Source organism: Monopterus albus, unplaced genomic scaffold (genome assembly GCF_001952655.1).
Source record: "Monopterus albus unplaced genomic scaffold, M_albus_1.0 scaffold95.1, whole genome shotgun sequence".
NCBI lineage: Eukaryota > Metazoa > Chordata > Actinopteri > Synbranchiformes > Synbranchidae > Monopterus > Monopterus albus.
The window spans coordinates 1,218,741-1,246,031 of record NW_018127975.1 but is presented as its reverse complement, the minus strand read 5'-3'; the positions used below and the strand labels follow the sequence as shown (position 1 = coordinate 1,246,031).

The 27,291-nt window shown below is 38.1% G+C and overlaps 1 protein-coding gene across 4 annotated transcripts; it reads left to right on the top strand.

Moving 5' to 3' along the window:
* Positions 1 to 11,755: 11,755 nt before the first annotated feature.
* On the top strand, positions 11,756 to 22,274 carry apip (APAF1 interacting protein). 4 transcript variants are annotated; one of them, XM_020608831.1, is made up of 9 exons: positions 11,756 to 11,871; positions 14,818 to 14,886; positions 16,266 to 16,366; positions 18,857 to 18,905; positions 19,016 to 19,133; positions 19,985 to 20,120; positions 21,465 to 21,632; positions 21,795 to 21,926; positions 22,018 to 22,274. In XM_020608831.1, exons 2-8 carry the CDS (start codon positions 14,821 to 14,823, stop codon positions 21,892 to 21,894), a joined length of 738 nt encoding a protein of 245 aa, XP_020464487.1. In that variant the 5' UTR covers positions 11,756 to 11,871; positions 14,818 to 14,820; the 3' UTR covers positions 21,895 to 21,926; positions 22,018 to 22,274. The 4 variants fall into 4 exon arrangements, with proteins under 4 accessions (XP_020464487.1, XP_020464483.1, XP_020464484.1 ...); XM_020608827.1 differs by having other exon boundaries at positions 21,795 to 22,274; XM_020608828.1 differs by lacking the exon at positions 11,756 to 11,871 and adding an exon at positions 11,904 to 12,096 and having other exon boundaries at positions 21,795 to 22,274.
* Positions 22,275 to 27,291: the final 5,017 nt, after the last annotated feature.

Sequence of the window (27,291 nt, the reverse complement as noted above, 5' to 3'; positions counted from 1 at the left end):
GAGTTGTGAAATTCCACAGACAGCTCTTTCAACTGCTGTGCCAGTTTTGCTTCTCAAATCAAATTTATCTGCTCTAAACAGAGTCTTGTGGTTCCTTGATGAGTCTCAAGCATTCAGAGGGTCTGTTTCTAAACCTCCTGGCCATTAATAACTTTCTGGAAGCTCATCCAGAGGGATGATGGTGTACTCTGGTGCTTTTCTATTCTCCCTGCGCTCATCTTTTTGCAGGAACGTCTCCACCTCTAGCGCCTTCTGTTGGTCTGAGGAGTTAGTCTTAGTTTCTAACTGGGATACCTGGCTTGGGGTTGTAGGACTCACTTGTCTCTGGTAGCAATAGCAACGCAGATAATTGCCAGTGCTGCAACACCAACAATACAAGCAAGGATAATCATCCAACCTGGAGGTATGGAAGAATAGGAATTAATAAGAGAGGCTGTCTTAAATCAAAGTTTGACCATGTAAACATCTCTTTTATTAAGTGCATTTTTTTCTGGACTCACCTGGTGTCCTGTTTTCTTTGTTCTGGGGTGAAGGAGGATTGAGAGATTGGTCCACAAAACGTTCACCAACTAAAGACATGCTGGCGGTTGATAATGTTGTGCTTGTTTCTGTTCTGGGTCTAGATGTTATATTGGAGGGTGTAGCAGGATACTGGTCTAGCATCTCTCCATCTCCGGATCCTAAACCAGAACTAAAGGTGTCCAGGAACTCAAAGCTGTCTCTTGGCAGACCTGACATTCCTGACCCTGAATCTGATCCTTCAGTTCCTGCAACAGTTGGTGGAGCTGTGGAGGTTGATAATGCTGTGCTCGTTTCTGTTCTGGGGCTAGATGTCATACTGGAGCTTGTGGAAGCATACTGGTTTAGTATCTCTCTATCTCCAGATCCTAAACCAGAACTAAAGGTGTCCAGGAACTCAAAGCTGTCTCTTGGCAGACCTGACATTCCTGACCCTGAATCTGATCCTTCAGTTCCTGCAACAGTTGGTGGAGCTGTGGAGGTTGATGGTGCTGTGCTCGTTTCTGTTCTGGGGCTAGATGTCATACTGGAGCTTATAGTATCATACTGGTTTAGTATCTCTCCATCTCTGGATTCTAAACCAGAACTAAAGGTGCTCAGGAAGTTAGAACTGGAGAGAGCAGGGTCAGTAGTTTGGGAGACTGACATGTGGTCTGGGGTGACATGTGACTGGATTTTATTTGGCAGTGATGAAGTGACAAAACCAGACTGAAGACTTTTGGTGGTAAATGAATCTGATCTGGAATCTTCAGTGTCCCTCAGCAGCATGGTGGAAGTAGAGCTCTGAGAATGTGAAACAGTCTCAGATGTGGTTACATAGTGATCACCCGAAGGCTGGAGGAAGACGGAGGTCATGGAAATGTCAATATTTTTCACTACAGGACTGCCATCAATTGTATCAGTCTCTTTGGAGTTAAAGGACAGCTGCTTGGACGCTTGAATGGTTGTGTTTCTTTTAGGTGATTTAGTTGTGACATAGAGGATTAAACTGTCAGGGAAAATTTCTTGTATTATGTCTTCTTTAGTTGTGAGAGGAAGGAACTTTACATTCTCATGGCGAACGTCACCCTCAGCTTCGGTGGGAAACTTGGCCACAGCTAATACAAAAAGAGACAGAAATATCCATAGACATGAGCAGAAAGTAAACAAGATCTGTTCTTAAATGTTTCTCCCCAAATTCTTGTATAAACCTGTGTTGCATTCTTCTTTGATGAGTTGTGGATAGAGAAAGTCATAATTAATTTGAATGACTCATCATTTTTAATCAAGTTGGGTAATAAAAGATAGGGAGTCTTATCAAAACATTAGTTTTAATGACAGTTTACCACATGTTTGACACACCCAATACACCAGAGTACACCATAACTGCTTTTTTGTTGATGTTGTAGCTGGAAGGATTTCATGTCATAATTTAGGAGGGCAAGAGGACGATTAACTTTCTCATATAATGAATGGAAATTGTTTTTATTTTTTAAATGCTTTTTTTCTGTCTGTATTGTCATCATTCATTCATTTTCTACCGCTTAGTCCCTGAACGGGGTCACGGAGCCAATCCCGGCCAGGAATCGGGCGAAGGCGGGGTACACCCTGGACAGGTCGCCAATCCATCGCAGGGCTCACATAAACGAACCACACACACGCGCACTCCTATGGGCAATTTTAGAGACACCAATCAACCTAAGCTGCATGTCTTTGGACTGTGGGAGGAAGCTGGAGTACCCGGAAAGAACCCACACAAGCACGGGGAGAACCTGCAAACTCCACACAGAAAGGTCCCAGGTGGGGCCCGAACCCGGAACCTTCTCGCTGTGAGGCAACGGCGCTAACCACTGTGCCACCATGCTGCCCATTGTTTGTTATCTTGTTTACTAAATTTCATAGCATATTACCATAATCATTGGTAGAAAGAAAGTATTAATCTTTTAGCATTTTGTTAAGTAGAGTTCTCAGATTCTTGTACTTGAATATTTTATGTGTACATTATTTCAGTAGGAAATTTTGCACTTTTTACTCCACTTTATTTACCTTACAGCTATAGAAAACTGTTGCTTTTTTAGAATAAATGTAACATTTTAAAATATGTAATGACCTTGTAAAATAATAGATGAGAATAAGCCAGTGGTCTCCCAGCTTTTTGTGGTGTTGCTACTTATAAAAAAGCTGTTTTTATAAGTTCAGATGTCTGAGTTGTTATTGTTGTGACTGATGTTCATTTTCTCAGATTGTCTCATGCGAATTACCGTTTGGGGTACAAATAGGTTAAATGATCAAATATTTAAATAAAAACACAAATAGTACAATAAATGAATATAAATTTGACTTCAGAACTTTTCTTTGAAATGAGTACATTTTACTCACAGTACTTCATTGCATTTAGTCAAGTAATATTTATAATCCTTGGCTTTAGTTGTATAAAACACATTGTGTTCTTGGTTATGCAAATGATCTAAGTACTTCTTCCAACACAAACCATAACAAGTCATAATCTGTTGCCCTGAAAACTCACCAAAAGTCAATAATAATAATAATAATATAGAAGCCTGAGAATCAGATCACACATCTCCATTTTTGCCCAGTCATGTTCACCTCTGATGTTTCCAATGAAGTTATCAGTTGCTGATTTGTGGGTTCATCTTATTCAAAACATATACATTAATGCACCTCCTGGAGTAGTTCACAACATTTTACAAAGACCGCTGGCTGTAATCTGGAGGTGGCAGTGAAAACTGTACACTAGCAATGAAATGTTTACAAAAAGAGTTGGACCTGAAACACAAAGAAGTGGTGGCAGAGGAAGTGTTGACTCACAGGGTAAGAAACAGGACACCAAAGGAATTATTGAAAATTCTGTGTTTTGTATAGAAGATTTCTGTATACCTCAGACTACATAACCTATGACTGTGGCCTTCTGAGCCCTGAGATGGAAGAATGTACTCAGGGAAAACACACACACATAGAAATGGGAACTTAGATCTGTTTACAGTTTAAGCCTTCAAAGCAAATTACATCACTAAAATGAAAAGTATTGGTTGAGTATTTACAAATGACACAGTGTAATATAATAAAATAGATTTTCACTTACTGTTAACAGGGGTTGGGTGGACAGCAGCAAGAATTCCAAGTACAACCCCAACAAGGAGATTCTTCATTTTCATCCCAGAAACTGGTGATAGAGCCATGAACATATAACACCTAACACACTGATCTGATTTGAATCAGATGAATCATGCCTTTTATACACAACAGCAGGAAGGTGTTGCACTGGCACAACAATGACTTGTAATACAAACAGAAGAGGGTCAGCACACCTCTGAACACACCCTCTTCCTTGCACATTTTCTCACACTTTCTTTTTTTCCATCTTCATCAAGCACTGCACACAAACCTTCATTGAAGATACACATTAAAAAAAATCCATTTGTTTGAGATACTTTCAGTTCCATATAACAGAAAAATAAAACAACAACAAATTCCAGAGGAGAAAATCTTTTGTCTCCCTTGCTTGTATGTTTATAGAGGTCATAATAGAAGTCATGGCTGCCAGCTAATAACGAAAAAAACAAGCAATAATAATAATAATAATAATGGTGTTGCCTAATGTCAGAAGAAGACACACCAAAAAGCTAATTTTCTTGTGTGTTACTCTAGCTCTCTCTGTTATGTTTGTAAGTGGGCCTAACAAAAGTTGAAGACATGTAGTTTGGATGTAAGTTAAAAGTAAAAAATCTAAAACTGCTGTTGTAATATCATAATTGTATGCTGTACACAGTACCAGAAACCAGTCTTCCCCAGTTTAGAGTCTTTCACTGTGAAGGATAGATGTCAGGAAAGGAGAGTTAAAAACATGCAACCAGCATTTTAAATATGAGCAAAAAAGTGAAAGTCTGCAACAGCTGGGCATAGAGGTAAAGAGCTCATGATAAATGATGTGTGGCTCTGGAGACACATGAAAGAACATACCCTTTATCTTCAGTATACCCTAATGGTATTATTCACCATTGAGGGATTTGAACAAAACATAAAGCCTCATTTTTGGTCTTGTTTCAGACTTTTTATAAGAAATGTTACACTTCACCAGAGAGATTTTCTCACAAATCTGGCTCAGTATCATCTTCCTACATGCAGTGTGTACACTACAGTGTATAATGATTTAATGCTGTGATACATTGGTATGTGACGGAAGTTGATGCGTCACTGCACTAGCTTTCATCCCAGGCTATCAGTTACATCCATGGCTTCATGATATTCACCATGAATTACTCACCGTGTGTGGGTGAGCGCTTGTCCGATCTTGCACTCCACACCCAGTAAAGCTTCATTTCTGTTACTGTTAAGAAGTGAGTTTTACAAAATTAACCACAGGAATAACCTCAAGGCTCAAACACAAATCTTGCTTTCACAAGGATGCAATAGGAAGCTTTCAGAGGCTAGACAATGCTAGTGATTCACAATTCAAATTTTTCTCACAGTGCAGTTGCCTGGTCAGTATGTAAAACACAGAAGAGAGCCTGCACATTATACTGAGGAATAAATAGAATAAAATCTCATTGTATGCTGCAAAATATGGGGAAGTCAGTGTCATTTTTGATTGACGTTTAAATTATATATAGTTCAAAAAAGCCAAACATTTTAATTATTATTACCTCTTACACCACTGTATATTGCCCTTTGAATACTTGTGCTGTGTAAAATAACATCAGTAGTAAGAGAAGGCAGATATATAACAAGGCTAATTGGCTGTGTTTCATCATCCCACAAACTACAGTGTTTACTTTTTCAGCTAATATGATGGCAAATAAATAAGGACTGAATTCTCACTTTGGGTTAAGCTATTCCTTTACATTTGAGATATATGAATTCAGAGCAGTATTTCACTTTGGTTGGACATTTTTCAAATGCAGTATAAAGCAGTGAACATCTACTGTAGCCCCTGCTGTGAAGATTTTCTTTAAAATATCAAGTGCATTTAGACTTTGCCTGAAAAGCCTGAATTAAAAAAAAACACAGCTCTGCCGGCCAAATGCCTCACATGTGAGGAAATTTTAATAGGATACTTTCTTTTTCTCAAATGACTTCTTTAAAAACACAGTGATGCCACAGACACATCCATTTCAGTATTAACAAATTTTCAAACTCTAAAACATGAAACAGGATTTTATCTTTGTTTATGTATAATCAAAATGCATGAATGAATAAACACTTGCAAAGCAACAGAACACACGATCTTCAACACAGGGCAGGTTCGCTGGGCATGTGCAGGCCAATCAGCAATCATTGTAACAGACTCCCTCCTCCTCACTGTTATCCCGTGTTTCATGGCAGCCACCAGGATTCAGAATCTCAAGTCAGCCAAGTCCAGCATACTGTGCACTGCAGCTCTCACAACTATTACTGCAATGAATAAGCAAAATGAATTTGTCATAGCTTCTCACCTGAAATAAAGTTCTAGAGAGGAAAAACCGTATTTTATTGCTTCACTACGATCTAATTTTGACCATATCAGTCAGATGAGAAGATAATGTATCCAGCCAAACAGAGAGAAAGTTAAAGTAATGTTTCAGTTATATTGGAAATACTATATTTTACTAGCAGAATGCTTATGTACTAGATGGTTTGGGGGAAGGTTAAGGAGGTCTACACCACTCTTGGGCACTGGCAAACACCCAGCAGGGATGCAAGAATGGGGAGAATAAGATTAGAATAAAAATGGGGGTTTGGTAGAAATTGGTGGGTAACAAAAAGTGGAGTTGGAAGTATTGTGGTTGTAGTGGGTTTAAATAGTGTGAAAATGGAAGAGGTGTAGTTGGGGTCAGGTTTCACCTCCAACATCAGATAATTACATGAATAAAGTTAATCGAAGCCATTGCAAGTGACCAGTGAGGATAACATTATTGTTATGGCTTGCAAACTATCACAACTAGTCTGTTATTAATTGTTAATCATTGTTTATGTTGCACCTTTTGTTTACTCTGCTGTGTCACTGGCTGCATAGGGATCCAGGTTAATGTGTCAGGGGGAGGGGAAGCAGTTTATTAGGTGGCAGCCATTATGTTGAATCATTCAGGTCATTATCAGACAGACGTAGGTAGTGTGGCTTTAGCAGACCATCATTAATACTAAGATTTGAAGTCCTCAAAATAAATGTTGCAAGAAGTGCAAAGTCATTATCTTTTCATTTGAGTTCAGCCATGTGAAATGAATTCAAACAGAATGTCACATCCAAGAAAGCACAGTAGTTAACTTTCTGGGCAATTCACCATCTATTGAACTGGAAACCACTTTGTGAAGCACCCAGTGCTTGTGTCTCCATGCTTTGTTTAAGTAATGAAGAAGGAGAGGGAAAAACTATAGTATTCTCGCCAAATCTGACTTGACTGGATTTGTGTACACCAGTTTATAAGATTGGTAACAAAACCCATCATGGCAAGGCATCAGACAAAGTATTTCTTTCCAAACATGGGTTAATTATGTTTCACAGGTTTAAAGAAGCATCATATCTGAGATGGCCCTGTTTAAACTGGGGTAATCCATCAAATTTGTGGCAACATGGGTCATAAACCTACTGGATAGTCTCACTTAATTATCAAAAGAACACAAACATGTTCATGTTGAACGAAAAAAGAAACTGTCAGTAGCATTTTGTACATATCTACAATGTGTGCACATGCTAATTATCTCTGTTAAGAATATCTGAGAATAATAATTTCACTCCATGTGTTACGTCCGTTACTCGGGCCATCCCCAGCATCCCGTCAGCTGGCACGAGGCAAGGCACACTTACTCTCAATTATCGGGGCTTTCCTCAAGGAGAGCGTTGGTGTGTCCTTGTCGACAGATCATACTGCCAGTAATGTTGCATATTGGAATGGTGCCTATACTACTATACTATGTGGATTAACTGCTTTGCTGTTTTGGTTGTTACTTTATGTTATGAACTGTGTGCCTGTGGTTTGTGATAACCTTTGTACCTGATTCTCTGGATTCCTGCCCTTCTGATTTTGAAGGGCTACCTTGTGTTAGAACTGTTTTGTTGAGATATCTGATTTTTCTGCTTCGGCCACTCTGATTTTGAGCACCACTTGATGCGTGGACTGTGAACCGTTTCCTCGGTCAGAGATAGGAGATCTGCACATTATTGTGACTTTTTCCCGCGGCACTGGATCTCTGCCTCCAGCTCTCATCACCTGTTCTGCCATCATCTGTCAGCCTGTCCATCTACTTCCACTACATTGGTTCTGCACACTGGACCGTCGATCTCCTGCGTCAGCTCCTGCCTCCCTGGACTGCTTCCTAGGCCACAGCAGCGCTCTCCTGCCAAGAGCCAGCACACACCAATGTTCAGGTCTTCTGTTTTAAAACTGGATATAGTCCCTGTCTTTGTGTACCAGTTACCCACTCTCATCTTCTGTTCTAATGTAGCAAGCTGCAGCTCTCCTTCAACCCAACACAGCGTCCCCAGTTGCCCGAAATCGGCTGAAGTGTCCAGATCTATCTACTCATCTCTAGATTCATTAAATTCTTTACCTTGTCAAGCCTGAGTCTGAGTCCTGCATTTCTGAGTCCCTACTGATTATTGAAATACGGCTTGCCATAACACCATGATTTACTTTAAAAAGGCAGTACTTTTATCTTGTCACATAATGGCACTAATTCAATAGTCAAAAATATCTTTTCCTGTTTATCAAGCTGGCATCAGCTGAAAAGGTGTGGTATCAAAGTTGTAAGTGTTCATCCTTTTTGGGCCTTGAATAGTTATAAAAAATGAGAAACATTTTGATATGTTTCAGTCTAGGAGAAAAGACTGACCAACCAACTGACTGACCTCCACTGGAGTCACATTGGCATGCTTAAAATGACTAGTAGTGCTTTTGAAAAAAGCCATAACAATTAAAGCTGAACTACATTTCAGAAAAAAAATATGGTCAAATGCTTGAATATAGCAGCATATAAATGTGATCAAAAATATAGTAGTACTATTAAAAATTTGGGTCTGTTTCAACTAATTTTCAGCAACTCTACTTGGAGTTGGAGAATGTGATCACACTTGACCCTTACTCTGATGACAGACAGACCATCACTGACATCAGAGTAAAGACTAGCCAAATCAGGAGCTTCCAGAGAGTACTCATAGATTTCTTTGCATTTACCCTTTTCCATAACACAGCTGGACTTGAAGTCTACTCGGCTGTAAACAAAGCCATGCTATGCATAGGAGTAGCTGTAACATTGATGTAGCTATGTTAGAAAAGGGGACAGTTTGATATGACAGTATCAGTGGAAAGAGATGCAGGATGATGATGATGTTAGATCTGTGATCTTTAACTGAATTTGAAGTAAGCAGTTGGCAGGAGATCATATGTAAAGCCTCAAATCAGCAAGCCATCAAACAGAACAGTGGTGTTATCATTGAATAAAGCATAAATGTTGAATACTGAGTATTTTATGGAAGAGTAAAAATAAAATATATTAGATTAGATTTAACTTTATCATCTTTGTACACAGTAAATTACCGCAAAATGACGTTTAGCATCTAGCCAGATAGTGCAAACAGTGTAGCATATAGCATATGTACAGTCATGTGAAAAAATTAGCACACCCTTTGAAAGCATGTGTATTTTGTAACATGTTTTAATATATGGTTATTTAATCTCAATTTTAACAATACAGAGAGATTAAAGTAATACAACTAAACAAGTAAAACTGAAGAAAAGTCTTTTCAAGATCTTCTGTAAATGTAATTCTACAAAAATGCCTATTCCAACTGAGGAAAAAGTTAGCACACCCTAGCCCCTAATAGCTAGTGTTACCTCCTTTGGCTGAAATAACTGCAGTGAGACGGTTCTTGTAGCCATCTAATAGTCTCTGACATCGGTCTGAGGGAATTTTATCCCACTCCTCAATGCAGAATTGTTTCAGCTGTGAGATGTTTGAGGGGTTTCTTGCATGTACAGCCCTTTTCAAGTCACCCCACAGCATCTCAATGGGATTCAGGTCTGGACTTTGACTCGGCCATTCCAGGACTCTCCATTTCTTCTTTTTCAGCCAGTCTTTGGTTGATTTACTAGTATGTTTTGGGTCATTGTCATGTTGCATGGTCCAGTTCCGCTTCAGCTTTAATTTTCTAACCGATGGTCTCACATGTTCTTCAAGCACCTTCTGATACACAGTAGAATTCATGGTGGATTCTATGATGGTGAGCTGACCAGGTCCTGCTGCAGCAAAGCAGCCCCAAACCATGACACTTCCACCTCCATGCTTCACAGTTGGTATGAGGTTCTTTTCCTGGAATGCTGTGTTTGGTTTATGCCAAACATGTCCTCTGCTCTGGTGTCCAAATAATTCAATTTTGGACTCATCTGTCCAACGAACATTATTCCAGAAGTCCTGGTCTTTGTCAACATTCTCTCTGGCAAATGTCAGTCTGGCCTTGATGTTTCTCTTAGAGAGCAAAGGTTTCCTCCTTGCACGCCTCCCATGCAAGTTAAACTTGTGCAGTCTCTTTCTGATTGTAGAGGCATGCACTTCTACATCAACAGTAGCCAGAGCCTGCTGTAGGTCTCGAGATGACATTTTAGGGTTTTTGGAGACCTCTTTTAGCATCTTGCGGTCTGCTCTTGGTGTGAACTTGCTGGGGCGACCAGACCTGGGCATGTTGGCAGTTGTTTTGAAAGCCCTCCACTTGTAGACTATCTTCCGGACAGTGGAATGGCTGATTTCAAAATCTTTTGAGATCTTTTTAAATCCTTTACCAGACTCATAGGCTGCTACAATGTTTTTTCTGAAGGCCTCTGACAGCTCTTTTGCTCTCACCATGGTGCTCACTCTCACTTCAACAGTCAGGAGCACACCAAACTAAATGTTTGAGGTTTAGATGGGGCAAGCCTCATTCAAAATGCTGAGTAACGATCTACTAATTATGTGCACCTGGTGTGATATACCTGTGTGTGATTTGAGCCATTTTAAGAGGGCATACATGTGAGGGTGTGCTAACTTTTTCCTCAGTTGGAATAGGCATTTTTGTAGAATTACATTTACAGAAGATCTTGAAACGACTTTTCTTCAGTTTTACTTGTTTAGTTGTATTACTTTAATCTCTCTGTATTGTTAAAATTGAGATTAAATAACCATATATTAAAACATGTTACAAAATACACATGCTTTCAAAGGGTGTCCTAATTTTTTCACATGACTGTATGTAAAGATAAATGAATATACAGAAGGAGCAATAGTGGGGTATTTAGAGGGTATGAGTGGATGTTTAGGTTCTTATGCCAGGGAAGAAGTGTCTGTCACAAATTCATTCTGCAGCATGATAACAAACCCAAACATTCAGTCAAAGTCATAAAAAACTATTGGAGACAAGATGAACATGGAGTCCAACGACAGATGGTACCCACAAGGTCTCCACAGTCCTGATCTCAATATCATAGAGTCAGTCTGAGATTACATACAAAGACAGAAGATGCTGCCAGAGCTTAAATCCACAGAACTATATCAAGGTTTGCAAGATCAAACAATCCCAGTTGAAAAAATTTGCCTTGGAAAATTAGTGCTATTTTTCCTTTATGACAAAAGTTAGTCACAATTGATTTATTATTGCACTGTAATATTTGAATTTGATTAGTTTTGTTTTTCTGCTTACTATACTTTGTGTTAAATTAACTGATAAATAAAACTATCCATGACATTGTTTTTGAAATATTTAAGTTCCTACTTTTCTGATTAAGATTTTGCATACAAATCTTCATTCTACAAAACAATGCATTGTTATAGATTCAACTAGTAGAAAACTTCTATATATAAAAGCATACAAAGGAGTTCGACCTTGACTAAATAAAGACTTTAAGTAGGCTACCACTTATATATCCTAGGCTACTAATTATCAAATGACCATTCTGCATAATATGTACATTACTTCAAATACTTAAAAGTAGCCCACTTTTTTGTTTCTAGTAGCCTACTTCTGTACAATAGCCTGCTTGAGCAAATTTTTGAATGCAGAGATTTTATATGTAACGGGGTATTTCATAATAGGCCTGCCTTTTCACTTCAGTAAATTACCTCATTTCTCTCCCACTACAGATGATATCTGTATGATTTGTACATATGAACATAACCAATAAACAACCCACATGGAATACAATTAATATAATCAGGTGAAATAACAGAGAAAGACAGGTTTGCTGACTACATCCAACAATATATCATACACCATCATGAAAACACTATAGCTGTATACACCCATGTCTTGTTTTCGTGTCGCGTACTGATGACGTGGTAGTAGTAGTCGTTTTGCTGATTAGCGTGTCATATATTTTGACCACGCTGACTGGTTTCAAAACAAGAAGTAAGGTAAGTATTTATGCTCTGTATGTATTTTTAATGGGTCTTTCGAGTAGATGTTTCAAGTTTGCAGGCTAAACCTGTGTTTAAAGTTAGTGTAAATGTCGTTACAGCTGAGGCAGCGTTAGCACTAGCTAGATGTGCTGAACTTTAACTCAAACAAACAACAGCAAACAACTACCTTTTATGCTACAGTAATTGCGACAACATTATTGAACGCCAACTGCTCGTTTGGTAAGCCAGTTTTAACATTATTTTGGAGGAACGAGTGACTTCTCAGACTAACATTAGTGGGACAACAATGAACCAGTTTTATAGGTCTTTATTCAACAAAATGCCGTTTTATTTCGACCAACAGTCCAAACCTCAGTAATATTCAATTTACTATACTGTAAGGCTAGGAAAAATTATAGATTCTCACGCTTGAAAACCTGGAACCATCAAAGCTAATAATTTTTTGCTTGAAAAATAACTAGAAGATTAGTCAATTATCAAAATAATTGTCAATTAAAAATCAATTGCTTAATTGTTGTAGCTCTACTGTTAGTTTTTTTTTTGTATTTGTAATATTTACATTTGGAAACATGTAGTAATAGCTTTTTTAGGGGGAAGGGTTAAATCTGAAACAGTTGCATTTATTGCTGTTGTGTTTGCTACCTTAAGGAAATAAGCTGATGATAACGTTGCATCTTTTTATTGAACTGAGCGGATTTTCATATGGATCACCAGAGATGCCAGTTGTATCTGGCAAATCATGACCAAAAAGTAAAATGTGGATTCCTAGAAAGGCAGTGTTCCCTAAATCCTGTCATCAGGATCTGTACATCTGTGGATATCTGAGGTGGAATATATAGTTTTCCCACCACAAGTCAATGACAGAATTAACTTTAAATATACTATGTCATACTGATTCCTGAATCCATAATCTAGATCTGTAGACAGTATTTATATTTTTGATGTGAAATACAGAAGATACAAGTGACTTTAAACATCCATTATCTAGTTATTTAATAGAATTATTATATTAAATGCATTGCTGTTACCCTCTTAACTAAGCTGTCAGTGTGTTTCTTCGTTTTAAGGTGCTTTGCCAGTAAGTATTTTTAAAAATCTTGAAACTTGTAATTTTACAATTTTGGTTAAACCTGAAACTGTGGGTTTCACTGTGTGAATGTCATATACACTATATCAGGTCATTTACTAGCAAAGGAGTAAGATAAATAAATGATAACCTCATAGCTGTAAAAGTTTAAGGTGACAAATTTGCAGCAAATTTGTTGAAATGAATGAATGAATGAAAGTACTATATATGTATGTAACATTATGCTTTCATTCCAACCCCGCACCAAGAGTAGCAGATGATTTCACTGATAAGCACACAAATTGAATCAGAGCCACTGACTTAATCTAATCGTGGCTCAGGAGGTAGAGTGGGTCGTTTCCTAACCGGAGGATTAGCGGTTCGATTCCCGGCTTGTCCAGTCAACATGTTGAGGTGTCCTTGAGCAAGACACTGAACTCCCGGTGATGTCACCGGTGTGTGAATGTGTGAGTGCTTGGGAGTGCGAATGGGTGAATGGCCGAATAATGTGAAAGCGCTTTGAGAGTGCTGTAAAAGCATAGAAAGGCGCTATACAAGTATAAGACCAAGACCATTTAATGAAAAGACTAGATGTAATCAGAATCAGCTTTATTGGCCAGGTGTGATGGACACATGAGGAATTTGACTCTGGTACATTGGCTCTCAGTGTGCAAACAGTAAACCAGCATAAGTGTGTGTGTAATGTGTAATATAACAAAATAAGTAGTATTAACAGCAGCAAACAATGCAGAATAAGCTGTATGAATAAGCAGTACAAACAGACAGTAAACAGTGCAGACAACAAAGGAATGTTTGTTGAAATGAGATAAATAGGGATAAAAACAGAATGCTTAAGAACTAGAGACCTGTACGAGTCTCTACGAGTAATGTTCCTTTGGAGTCAAAATTTGCATATTTGGCCTTCAATGACGCTGAGTTGCTCATCTAAATATGTGTGCTGACATGTACAGTATCCCAGTGCTACCACAGCAGTGTGTAATAGCAGGAAACAGGGTTTAGTTGTGTAAAATAAGACTTGGTAAAACACCCTCAACAGGCCATGATGCTTATTCATAGCTCTTCATTATCATACAGTTTATCTGTTTTCTTTTAAACTGATTTTAAGGCTGCAGCTTTTGTTTTCCACAGTAGGCTACTTGCCTGCCAGAAGAATCACTCTGTCTGTACACTTTCCTTAAATCTGCAGTTACATACAGTATGTAACTAAACGTAGTCCGTTCTAGAATCCCAGTAAGTTCTAGCCTGCAGGAAATTGCTAGGCCTATAATGTGAAAGGCTCTCTGAGTTTTTGACCTAACCTGTTTTAACTGATATGCTAATCACAACACAATGACAAACAGTGTTGTTACCTTGTTTGCCAATTTCCACATTTGATGATGTATTTAACAGTGAATTCAAAATACACTATTTTATTGCATCTAGTTAATTTTACTCCCTAAAAAATCTCACATTTTCAAGGGTCCATTGTGTCTTCCATTTTATAATTGTTGGTATAAATAGAAATTGAAATCAATAGCAGCATCTGAAATTTTTGAGCAGCACTGCCTTTGTGCCCTTCAGTCAAATTAAATGGCAAGTTCTCTTTAACTGATGTGTGGGAGGAGAAGCAAAGAGGAATTACAGAGAACTGTGAAACATTTCTCTCTTATTCTTCCCTGTGTTATCTCCACAGTATCTGATTCCAACAGGAAATTAATCAAAAGTAAGATGCTGACAGGATGCTGCTTCATTGTGACTTCAGAGCACTAAGCCTGTCTTGTATGGCACCAAAAATTATGTTACAGCACCATTTCACAGACATTTTCTCTTGGCATTGTGAATTGATATTAAACGTAGCCAATGGTTTTTCACAGGAGATGTCATCTTTGTGTGGAACCAGCAGTGGCCTCCAGGATGCAGGTCAAGAGACCACAGAAAAACAGGGAAGCATAACATGACAGAAACAATGAACTGCTTTTATATGATATGATGCTATAGAAATACACCTGCACTTAAAATATGAGAAAGTAAGAAACTTTCAGTAGAAGTAATTGTGTATGCATTTGTTAAACTGAAAAGTGTTAGGGTGTTTCTATTTTTGTGACACAAATGTTTTTTTCCAAAATTTTAGCAAATGTATTAAAAATCAAAAACTGAAATCTTTTATTTACAAAAGTATTTGGGCCCCAAATTCAGTACTTTGTAGAAGCCAGTTTGACAGTCTCAGGTTACTGCACTCTGGAGCAGGTTATTTTTTTTCCAAGGACCTCTCTGTATTAGCTACATTCATCCTTCACTCAGTTCTGTCCAGTCTCCCTGTCCTTGTTGCTGAGAAACACCCCCATAGCATGATGCTGCCACCATGCTTCACTATAGGGACTCTATTAGCCTGGTGATGAGCAGCGCCTGGTGTTCTCCAGATATAGTGCTTGGAGTCCTGCCCAAAGTGTTAAATTTTTGTCTCATCACACCAAAGAATCTTTTTCCTCATGCTCTCACAGTCCTTTAAATGCTGATTGACTAACTCTAAGCAGGCTGCCATCTGCCTTTTACTCAGTGTCTTCAGTCTGTCCACTCTACTATAAAGGCCTGATTGAAGGAGAGCTGCTGAGATGGCCGTTCTTCGGGCAGGATCTCCCATTTCTACAGAGAACTTCTGAAGCTCTGTCAGATTGATCGTTGGCTTCTTGTTCACCTCTTTTACCAAGACCCCTTTTCCTTTTTACTCAATTTGGCCAGACAGCCATCTCCAGGAAGAGTCCCCGTGGTTCAGGACCTCTTCCATTTCACAATTATTGAGGCCACTGTGCCCCTGGGAACACTCAAATGCTTTATTAATGTTTTTATGCCCTTTGTCTGATCTGTTTCTTGCCACAATTTAATTGTGGAGGTCTCCAGAGAGGGCCTTGACTTCATGGTACACACACACACACACACACACACACACACACACAGGTGTGTGCCTTTATAGTCTTCCAGTCAAGTTCTGACATATCTCAAGTATAAATAAAGCAAATGGGGGCACCTGATGACAATATGCTACAGCAGAGGGACAGGATGATTTTGTAAAGGAGACTTTTCTGTCTTTATTTTTTTAATTCTAAAAACTCTCACTGTGTCATAAGTTATGTGTAGACTGATGGGCAAAATTTGCAGTTTTATCCATTTAAAAATTAAATCTGCAAAAGAAAGGATCTGAATGCTTTTTGAAGCTACTATACATTTTAAGAATGTGGATTTAAAGTTTAGTCACTGATTTGATGTAAAGAGTGCTGAACTTGAGCAATGATAACCTGGTTGGCAATTCTGTGTATGTTTACAGGAGAAGGAGCATCCTCGTGTACTTATTCCTGAGTTATGTCGTCTCTTCTACCAGTTGGGATGGGTGACGGGGACGGGTGGAGGGATCAGCCTCAGGCGAGGGTTCGTGCACAGATTAATTTCTTGCAAAATATTGTGAATGATCAGAATGGGGACATTTTTCTATGCTTGATCACTTAAGTGTGACCAACCATCCAAACTTAAAGGCTGCTTAAAAGGGGCGTGTTCATTGCAAATGTGTTCACTAACTACTGTTATTTAACTTTGCATATCTTTAATAATCATGCCAAAATTTTGTTGAGTAGTGCTCTGTAGTTTTTTTTTTTTTTTTTTTTTTTTTAAACAATTGTATGCTGACAAAAGTGTAGTGAGGTTGATGTGAGGTCGGTTATATTTGATTTGACAATGTGTGCACATCTAGGGTGAAGGCAGAATGCCCGCTTTGCCAAAATGAAACAGAATTCAAACTGAAGGTTTTGACAGGTTATTACAAACTTCTTTGAACTGTGTTCTTTTGGGTGGCAGCTACACAGAAAGCACTACCCATTAGCAAATCCCTCTTTGAAATCGGGAATGGCAGACATTTATTTAAGCAAACAGGGAAATGTAATGAAACCTCAGATGAAGCCAAATAAGATACTGACTGCTGCTCCATGTATACTGATACTTCATTCAGATAGAAAAAAACATTACAACTCTGAAATGATTCAAGGGAACTATTCCTTTCATCTGAAGTTATTGCTTCTGTCAAGGAGGTAATGTTTTTACTGGGGTTTGTGTGCTTTTTGGTTTGCTCACAGCACAACTCAAAGTTATGAATGGATTTTGATGACTTTTTTTTTTGGAGAGGTAGGGTATGACCCATGGAACAATCCATTAGATTCTGGTAGTGATCCATATTATCATCCAGATTCAGGAATTTTTTAAAACCTCTTTACCACTGGGAGATAGAGACAATTTCAGTATTTTTGCTTCTAACTCCATGCACAGTGACTAGAATGCTTAGAACAAAATTGCATGATAACATCTGGATAAGATCTACCACAAACCAAAGTATGATCAGGATCCAAGTAATAGTCCCGATCTGCTCATCCATGTTTCAATATTTAGGGTTCATGGGAAAACTACTGTGAAACAACAAATGGTGCTGCAGACTTGCAACAAAGATTAAATTCTGTCTGAAACTCTGCTGACTCAGTAGGGTACCAACAAATTTGACATTTCTTCAGAAGTTACTGAGCTAGATCTTAATGAAATCCCCCATTAATAAAATATTGTTTTTCTTGAATAACTTTCAAATTACTAATGATACCAATGTGATTCCAAATGCTAGAGGTAGGTTTTCATGGTCACGAAATCAGATAATGACAGTCAAACTATCATGGGAATATTTCTTTTAAGTGTAATGGCATTGTGGGGAAACTAAGCTACTTTGGTGGAGGTTTTCGCTCTCTGAGTACCGTCTTGTTATACCATAGATTCTGTTAGAAAATAAACAGTTCTAAGATCCATTGTAATTAAGCTGTCCAGAGTATCAGTCCTCAACAACATGGTTAACCAACTATATCCACATTGTGGCTCTTTCTATAAAGTGTTAATACTGTAAATCAGTGATTTAATTGTTCAGCTCAGTAACTTAAAGGCTGTTTTTATTAATAAAAAGCACTAAATTTACTCTAGACAAAAGAAAATGGATGACTATATGTAAATAAGAAGCAATCTGAATAGACAGGACTGTCAGACATTGGACACAAGAATTGTAATTATTTTTATTTAGTGAGTGTAGGTCTGATTTTTTTAGTTAGGAAGACTGTTAGTTTTTTTTTTTTCACCCCCAGTTGCTTTGGGTTGACTCAAAGACTCAGAGCCTGAGGCGGCCTTGCCAAAACCTGCATTCAAAATCAATAGGTTACTCCTTTATCTGGTATATTTGTTGCTAGATAAAGAAGAGTACTGTGTCATTATCCTCTACAATGTATTGAAAAAAAGTTAAGGCTTTCAACATTTAGGTAAAGATGTGATCACTGTAGATTTTGAGGGGTTCAATTTTGGTTATCAGTTTAACAGTGCAATTCTGCATTTCTTAATTTGCTTCCAGGAGTTTTTCTTTTTGGCTGTGGCCACAGAAGGTAAAATTTTCCAAAAATGACAGTGCTCTAATGAATGTTAAGGTCACTGAAATATTATTTACTTTGTGTGTTTGCAGTTCACCTTAAGAACATTAAATTGAACAATGAAACCTGATACACAATAAGCTGTTTCTGATAAATGGTCAGCTGCAAAGCATATCTGTAAAAAAAAAAAGATGCACAAGTTTAAAGAAATGTTTATAGTAATTGGAGATGGGGTTTATTATGGATGGATAGAAAAGCATTTGTGAGTATTTCTTTCATATTTTGTAATAACCACAGAGCTTCAGCCTGGTATATATGTTGCCTTTGAGGCAAAGACAAAATAAGCCTGGTGCAGCCCAGTTATTCCTCTGCTGCAGAAGACCATGGTGCTCCATTATGTCATAACAGGCTCCTCTAACTTTATTGTCCTTCTCCTTGATTTTAATACACGCCATGCTGTGTGTTGAATAAATCACAGAGAGAAGATCTACATCACACCATCAGGTGTCCAGAAAGAGAGAATGCAGGTGAGCAGGTTCTAACCACAGTGGGAAACTTCTGTTCTACAGAGGTGATGACTCAGTTATAATAAGTATTGGTGTGTTCAGTTTTTAATGACACTGTTTGTAATGTTTAGCCAGAAGACCTGTTTGTGTGCGACATGGAGGAGAAGAACATCAGCTGCCCACCTGCATGGAAGAAGTTAAAGAAAAGCCAGTGTACACCACTTTTTATGAACGCGTATACCATGAGAGGTGAGTCACTCTAATACCCACCATTTGCAGCCAGTCAATTGTAGAACAACATGATATACTAGAGTGCAAAGAAAGAAAATGACTTTTTATTTCAATGTAAATTTTGAATGGAACTGGAAAAATTCAGTTCATGTTCCTGAATGTTGTAATTAGGTTTGCGTTTGGTGGAACATCGTATTGTCATTAGGAATTATGTAATGAATAGCCATACAAGCTCATTTGTAAAATACATTATACACTCCAAACATTTTTCTTCTGTTTACAGCTACATTTTAGTCTATAAACATATTTTTCTTTGGATATGTTGTATGTTGAGACAAGTGTAAGATTATTTTCTACAGAATAAAAGCCTTCCATGTGAAATATTAGCATATTGCTTTTTCATACACTTCTGGAAAATTGCAGTTTTACAAAGAAGCAGACAAGGTTACACTCACATGGTACTGTTGTATATAATAATAATCACCTTTACTGAAGGCACTATAATGTAAAATGAACATTATAAGGAAATACTTCACCCCTAATTGATGATTGCTATATAAAGTACTCATCCCTTCAATCCTAGGATAACGCGTTAAAGTATTTTTATTTTGCATTCTTCATATATAATGAAACCTTTCAAACTAGAAATCACAACCAACGCAATTTAAATTGTACCTACAAATTTCAAATCATAGCACACTTATCATCATCATCATCATCATCATCATCATCATCATCATCATCATCATCATCAAGTGTGGGGTCTCTTGCGCTTTCTCTTGCCTTCTTGCACTTAACCGTGTAAGAAAGATAACAGCAGTAAACAACATTCAAAAATCAAAACCTGCTTTTGCTTTGTTAAAATATAGGGGCACAGGCAGTTATACACACACACTCCAAGGCTGCTGTCATGGCAACACTGCTGTATCCTGGCAAAGAGTTCAGGATAACACACCAGGAGATGATCAAGGGCATTCGTAAGGAGACCTCAGGCACCAACTATCGGTATGTAATCAAGTAGCAAGTATTAGCGGAGTCCAAAGAGTTCGCTAGCATTTTCATTTCTCAGTCAAGTGGAGGCTTGTGATGTCTTGGTTATGAGAGTGCCTTGGCTCTCATAATAGAAATATTTAGTTCAGTGATAGAGGATCACAGGTCAAACATTGAGTTTCTAACACTGTGTGAATTTGCAGTCTGTGAATTTATGAACACTGCTGGCTGTTTTTTTTTGTGCACACCAGTGCTTGAAATTAATGTATGGCACAACTGCCAAGGATACAATTCACTTTCACTCCGTATTACAGTAGAAATTCCCTGTGTTGGCTGGTATTTCAGATGCCGACTTCGCTGTGGAAACCAACATGTTTGGCTCAGTGCCTTCATCAGGGTTAATCGCAGTACATCAGGTCAACTACATGAAGAGTACAATTTTGTCATACTTCAGAAATCCTCCTTTATTTACATGTAAATCACATGGTGATATGAAAAGCTCTTTCTTGGCCTCTCTTTGTACATAATTGTGCCTTGTCTTTCTTACTTTCTCAGTAATGTGGCTCCCTACCATAATGATGATTTGTATACCACAGGTGATGTTGCTGGAAACAAAATTTTCTCACTCTTCATTTAAGAGATTCAGTTCTGTTTTATAATTGATTGTAACTGTAGTTTAATAGTTTTGCATTACTTCTAGTACTGTCAGTCTTCTTGATTTGTCCTATGTTTATTATGATCTAAAACATTTTGTAACCTTGTCTCATTTTTTTGTGTGACATAACATCTGTCCAGAGACTACAGATGAAAATGGCCTTTAAGCTAATTTTGGTACAGATACAGTAATGCTTATTTATTTGCATATTCCTGGTTAAATAACTTATTAAATTGAAAAGGCAGATAGGAATACCATTTTAACCCTTTAAAAAGACTGATATTTCGATCATGATGCGAAAAGGGGGTTGCTCATAGTGCTGAGCCGACAGAGATTTGTCACCTGTAGCTTCCCTCAGCTTTATGGAGTTTTATAGTGAGTTTAAGCTCATTGTTTAGCTGTCTAGCCAAGAGATTATGGTTTGGAGGTTCACTCTCACTGCTCTCAGTGCCATTTCAGGCAGCTGTTTTCAGCAATAAAACTCACTAATCACTCTACCTGTGCAGCACCCAGCAGCAGACAGACACAGGTAGCAGCTAGCCCGTGAACATTGTGGAGCATTTAGCAGCTAAAAAGGCCGATATATTCCTTAGGAGTTAACACTGTATCTCTTGGTCCTGTGATGGCAGAGGTTAATGCCTCTTAATAGTTATCTGTCTGGGCGTAACAGACTGTCTTATCTTTTTGTACCCTGAATAACACAGGTATGATGAAACCCTGGTTGTACCCATTATTGAAAATACACCAGAGGAGGAGGACTTGAGAGACAGAATGGCTTGGGCTATGGAGGAATACCCAGATTCATGTGCAGTCCTCGTCCGCCGACATGGTCTTTATGTCTGGGGCGAGTCATGGGAAAAGGCCAAGGGCATGTGAGTATTTACCTCCCAGCATTATTCACCTCTGTGACCTTGTTTAGGACTAAAAATATATTAGTATATTTACGTTGTGGATGTGTAGCAAAGAAAATGTATTTCAATTCTTTACATTGTATTTTTGTCCTCCAACACTTAAAATTCTGCTGTATTTTCTAGGTGTGAATGCTACGACTACCTGTTTGACATCGCCTTTAAGATGAAGCAGTGTGGACTGGACCCTTCAGCCCTCCCAATGGAAGAAAAAGGAATATTCTGACATTCTTTTTAAAGAGATATTTTTGCAGAAAGGTCAGTGGAGTTCAATCAGGAGGGCAGATTGTAATCATTTGCCTTTCATGCTGGCCTGCTTCAAATTTGATGACATTTGATGGTATGGCAGATTGAAGGAGAATGAATTGCCTGTGATCCGGAAGCACCTGGAGACATGCTGCAAAGCACTGTGGGACAACTCATTAGTGAGCAGCTGGCAAATCAACGTCCTCAGGTTCCAGTGCTTTGGTATTGAAGTTTGACCGTACTCGAATCAAGGCCTTGATGTGGGTCAGGCGTGAACATACTGTACAACTCTAATGATCTGTAATGGTGAGGAACTGCTTTTGCTTGAGTCATCAATAAAAACTGAATGAATGTAAATTATGAAGCACAGAAATTTTTTTTTTAATTGTTAATAGGTTTTCCTCTAAAATCCAATATTACAAAGGTTTTAAAATGAAAAATCTCCATTTTTTTTAATATCTTTATTGTTTAATACAAGGCACAGTGAATTATGTCAGATATTTAGTGTAAGCCACAAATCCTTTTTGAGGCCACTGTTCAGTTTCAGACATTACAATAACCAAATGCTATTTTAGACTTGTGTTGATCATAGCCTACCCACTCACTGTTTTGGTCATCTTCTCAAACTGCTTTCAGTAAAAATAACCCTGTGCTGCGTAAAAGGGCCCTTGCTGTGTCCATGGACATCATTTCATTCCCGCACCACCATGCCAGATCAGGTGAGTGCATTTGGTGTAGGCCTGGCATGGTGCCTGTGGATCTTTACGCAGAATGCCTCCGGTCATCTGCATATTCATTCTAAATGAAAGCCTGTATTGCTGCTCCTTTAACAAGCTCCCTATGCTGCCACCATCCCATTGGTTTCACCACTGGCCTCACTCAAAATAGAGTACCCTGCAGAAAAAACATCAACTAAAACAACAAAAATATTCTTTCATGCTGCGCTAATGCAATACAAATTGAGCCCGTAACATGAAATATCATGTTGTGATATTGTATTGTCAGATTCTGTGTCTTAGTTATCAGATTTTTGGCTAGATTTGTTGATAGCAGTTCAGTGATTTCACCTATAAAAAGCAGACAGACTGCAAAATTTAAGGGGAAAAAAAAGAACCAGCAAAATATTTCATAATGTCAAAGAATACTCACCAGCATTTTGAGGGATTCAAACTGCTTTGGCATTCACTCCATTATGCATTCATGTTAATATTTATTACCTCTCAGCCTGCAAAGTTCAGAAACAGACACATTAAGAATGGAATATGAAGAAGGAAGAGAGTCACATGATATGGGAGCTCAGGGCTGTGCTGCACCACATTAACCATACTGTGGAATGGGGCCAGCTCGGCACAGACACCTTTTTCACAAATGCCTAGTCACTGAGTAACACTACTGCAAGTTGCAGGTTCATTTTGTATAGTGGGAAGAGTCTAGAGCTGCAGTATAACCTATAAGCAGGAACAGAGAGATGTATAGTGCTTTCACTGACCAGGCTACCATTTTTTAAAATAACAAATCATTAAAATGTATTACATTTTACAGCATGTAAACTCATTTTTGTTTATAAAATCTGAAAAGTAATCAGTACCTACTGCTGCCACACACAGTAAATGTGGGGAGGTGAAAAGTACATTTGCCTTTTGAAATGTAGTGGAGTAGGAGTAAAAGGGAAATGCTCAAGTAAACTTCAGATATCTCAAAGATTAAGAGTAGGAGTTGATCAGAAAGGTTCTCTGGAGATTTTGACCTGTAGTTACATTATGGAGCTGTTTTTCTGTGACTATGTCCATGTTTTGTGTATCTCAAGCATAAAAGGATATGCAGTTCTGACAAAAGGGTTTACAGTGATCAACTGGTGGCACTAATATACCAAGATATGCAGTAATCCAACAGAGAAGACTTATTACAAGTAAACATAGACATAAACAATGCAGGATTTAAAATATTCTAAAAACTCAGCCTCATGGATGTTTTATGAGGACGGAAATGCATTCACCATGTTTATTAGACCTCAAGGATACATATGTGTTTTAGGGTGTAACACTGAATATAAACAGAACTGCTGTTTGTCTGTAAGAAAACTCCACTGGGCGCTTTTGAGTTACTTTCCACAACTGCATTTCCTATCTTACAGAAGCTCGCACTGATGACAGTCTATGAAAACAAAGAAAATGTAGCATGAACAGAAACTTTTCCCTAACGATGGTATAAGGGGGAGTGAACAGCCTCAGATGGAGCATTTTCAGTCATCTACTGACTCCTACAAGTAACACTCACATCATCTTGAATGACAAACATTTACATAAACCCTTGTGCTACCCAAAAGGTTTTGCAAACAACGGTATATTGTTAAATTAAATTGTGGTAATTGCAGTATGTGTGGGGTCTCCTCTTTAGTATAGTGGGTGGTATCTCTGCCTGACATGTGGAATAACAGGGTTTGATTCCCATATGGGGAGGAGTTCATTTATGGGCGTTTGTGGCTCAGTGGTTGTTGGTTGTTGGAGATTCGATTCGCGGCATCTATGTGTCGAAGTGTGCTTGGGTAAGACACTGAAGCCCAAGTGGTGCCCTGCAGGGACAGCGCCACCATCGGTGTGTGAGTTGGTACCGCAGATGGCTGTCTCAGTTCTCTACCGCAGACAATTTCCTTGTGAGTATAACATACTTGGCCAAATAAAGTGGTTATCATTATCCTTAGGTGTGCACATACTTTCAAGAGCAATATGTCCAGTTAGTACACTTACGTTGATGCCAATAGGGCACGTTACCTTAAAACCATATGTAATGTAAAAAAAAAAAAATTCTTTGACCAAACACTTGTTTCCTGGAGGCCTTCCATGACATACTCTGAGATACCTTTCTTAATAGTTTTGCTCCCTGTTTGCATTTCTGTTTGAACTCCCTCAAATAGCTTACTATGTTGCATCATTAAAAAAAAACACTGTACACACATTGCCTGGATAGGCCCTCATCACTACAGACATTAGCAGACCTTTTTAGTACACAATATCAGTTGCTGCACAGGGCATCTCATTATAAGCATTGCTGAAAATGTTATTTTCCCCAGACTTTTCACTCATTTGATTGATGTATAATAGTTCAAGTGCTGTAGTGGCGCCTCTCAACCCATAAATTACATTCAAGTTGTATTAACGTATTTGGCACCCAAGTCTCAGGAGAAAAGAAACACTCATTGGTGCACCATATTTTTATGATATTGATTAAAGTGTAAATGTGTTTGTGATTTTTAGCTTCAGTAAAAGCCTTGTGACAGGCCAAATGGTTGATATAAATTAATAGTATTGACATTCAAACACAGGTACTGTAAGCCTATGTGTGTTAGCTGCTCGGCGCACAGCCACACAGAAAACACTCGCAGCTCACTAATGTCTCTGTGGATCGACACTCAAAAGGCTACTTTTGCATTTTTACATGTGTATACCACTCCACTCTGACATCCTGCTCCATTTTGGCATTTTGCCTCCACTAGATTGTTGTAACAAGAGAGAGAGAAAGATATAGAATGAGAAGAGTCAGCAAAAGACGAAAGTGGTGGATTTCACACCGTGCCACTGTATATTCATTAGCCCAGTGAGTCACCGGAATACGCCAATTTCTAATTTTGGTTCTTGAATGCAATAAATTGCAAATGCATTTTTAAATGAGTAGGTTCAGTGTAATGTACTGTAGCACCCTAAAGAAATGAAATGTTTCTCTTTAGCCTTCACGAAGATGATGAGTAAGCATATTATGCAGTAAATCCACTTGAACATTGTGACCTTTTCTCAGTGATTAACTGACAGCCCACTGACAACTAAGCAATATGGATTTTCTTTAGTGAGCCTTACTGTTTGAAGTGCACTTGAGGACATTTGTGTGACTGACCAACACATAAGTCAGTCAAGCCTATACCTCCCTGTATGATCAGCATCTTTTCAGTCAAACATGTTTTTCAAAAATGCCACCAGTACTCATCAAAAACAAACTGTAAGTGAAATCAGCTGCTGAGGCCTTCAGACCTCCACTTCTTATTGACTTGACACTCATAATCCTAAATGCTCAGCACTAATCTTAGCGTACTGGAAAAGTCTCAGCACATTCCACAAACCACCACTTAACCACAGTAAGCACAGTTCTGCCATTTCTTAGTCTATTTCACCACGCTGTGTTTGCAGCTTCCTCACGGGGTCATTGCAGCAGTAATGCAGTATTTTATTGGCTTATTTCAGTCTCAAAAAATACATGTATTAAAACATACGAGCAAGAAACTGCTTACACAATAAATCTTAATAAATTGTCACTATTTGGTTTTGTTTAAGAGCCATAATTCATTAATTACCTGGGTACAAAGACTTCTAATGAACTAATTAAAGTACACTGACACAGTGCCTGCTGCCTGAGGGCACATTGCACCTGTTTTTAAGGCATTACATCGATTGCGTGTCAGTTTCTACATTTAAAAAAAAATTATTTTACTTATTTTTAAATGTACTACAAATAAAGATTTCATCCACAGTAAACATTGTCATTCACATTAAAAACTGTGTGCTGTTTATCTTTCTGTTATGAGATGCAGCTCCCTTGAGGACCATGGTAAAAATATTCCTAAAGCATCATTCACTTTGGTGCATTATTTGGTAAAATGTTGTAAATCTAAACACGGGAATAAAGATTTGACCAAACATGGAAAATTAATGTTCATGATTTTTTGTTTGTCTTCTTGACATTGATTGTCACAGTACAGTAAACCTGCATAAAGTGTAGATTCAGGAAAAATATGTACTGTAATTATATTTTATATTGTATTAATAATACTGTTTGTGTATGTGCACTTTGGGATTGCCATCTTTATTACTGAATTTATCTTTTAGCCCTGAGTTGCCCAAATGCATAAGGAAGGGGCTGTGGGGTCTCTTCTGGTGTAAAGGGATGGCTGAAAGGAATGCATAACATCAAAATTAAATAAGGATAAGCAAAGGAAGCAAGAGTTACCTATGAGACTTACTGTAGAATCCAATATATCCACATTGCAAATGAAAACACTGCGTTTTATCCTCTTCTGTACAAGGTGGAAGAGTTGGGTTTGTGAGTATATAACTTCAAAAAGAAAAGACACTCTTTAAAGTGTTCTTCAAGAAGCAGCAGTGTATGTGATTCATGCAAGTGGGTTGTTTTTGTAGGCTGACTTGAAGCTACATATAGCTAGAGTTTACAGAGAAATAATTGTATCTAAAGGGGTGCAAACAGAGGTTTTCTCAGCAAGTGGATTGAGGTTCTCTACATCTCTATCAGCAAAGTAAGAGCCGACAAAAAAAAGAAAAAAAAAAAAAGAACAAGTGAGGCCTGAGTGAAAGGATTAAGGGAAGAAGATGGC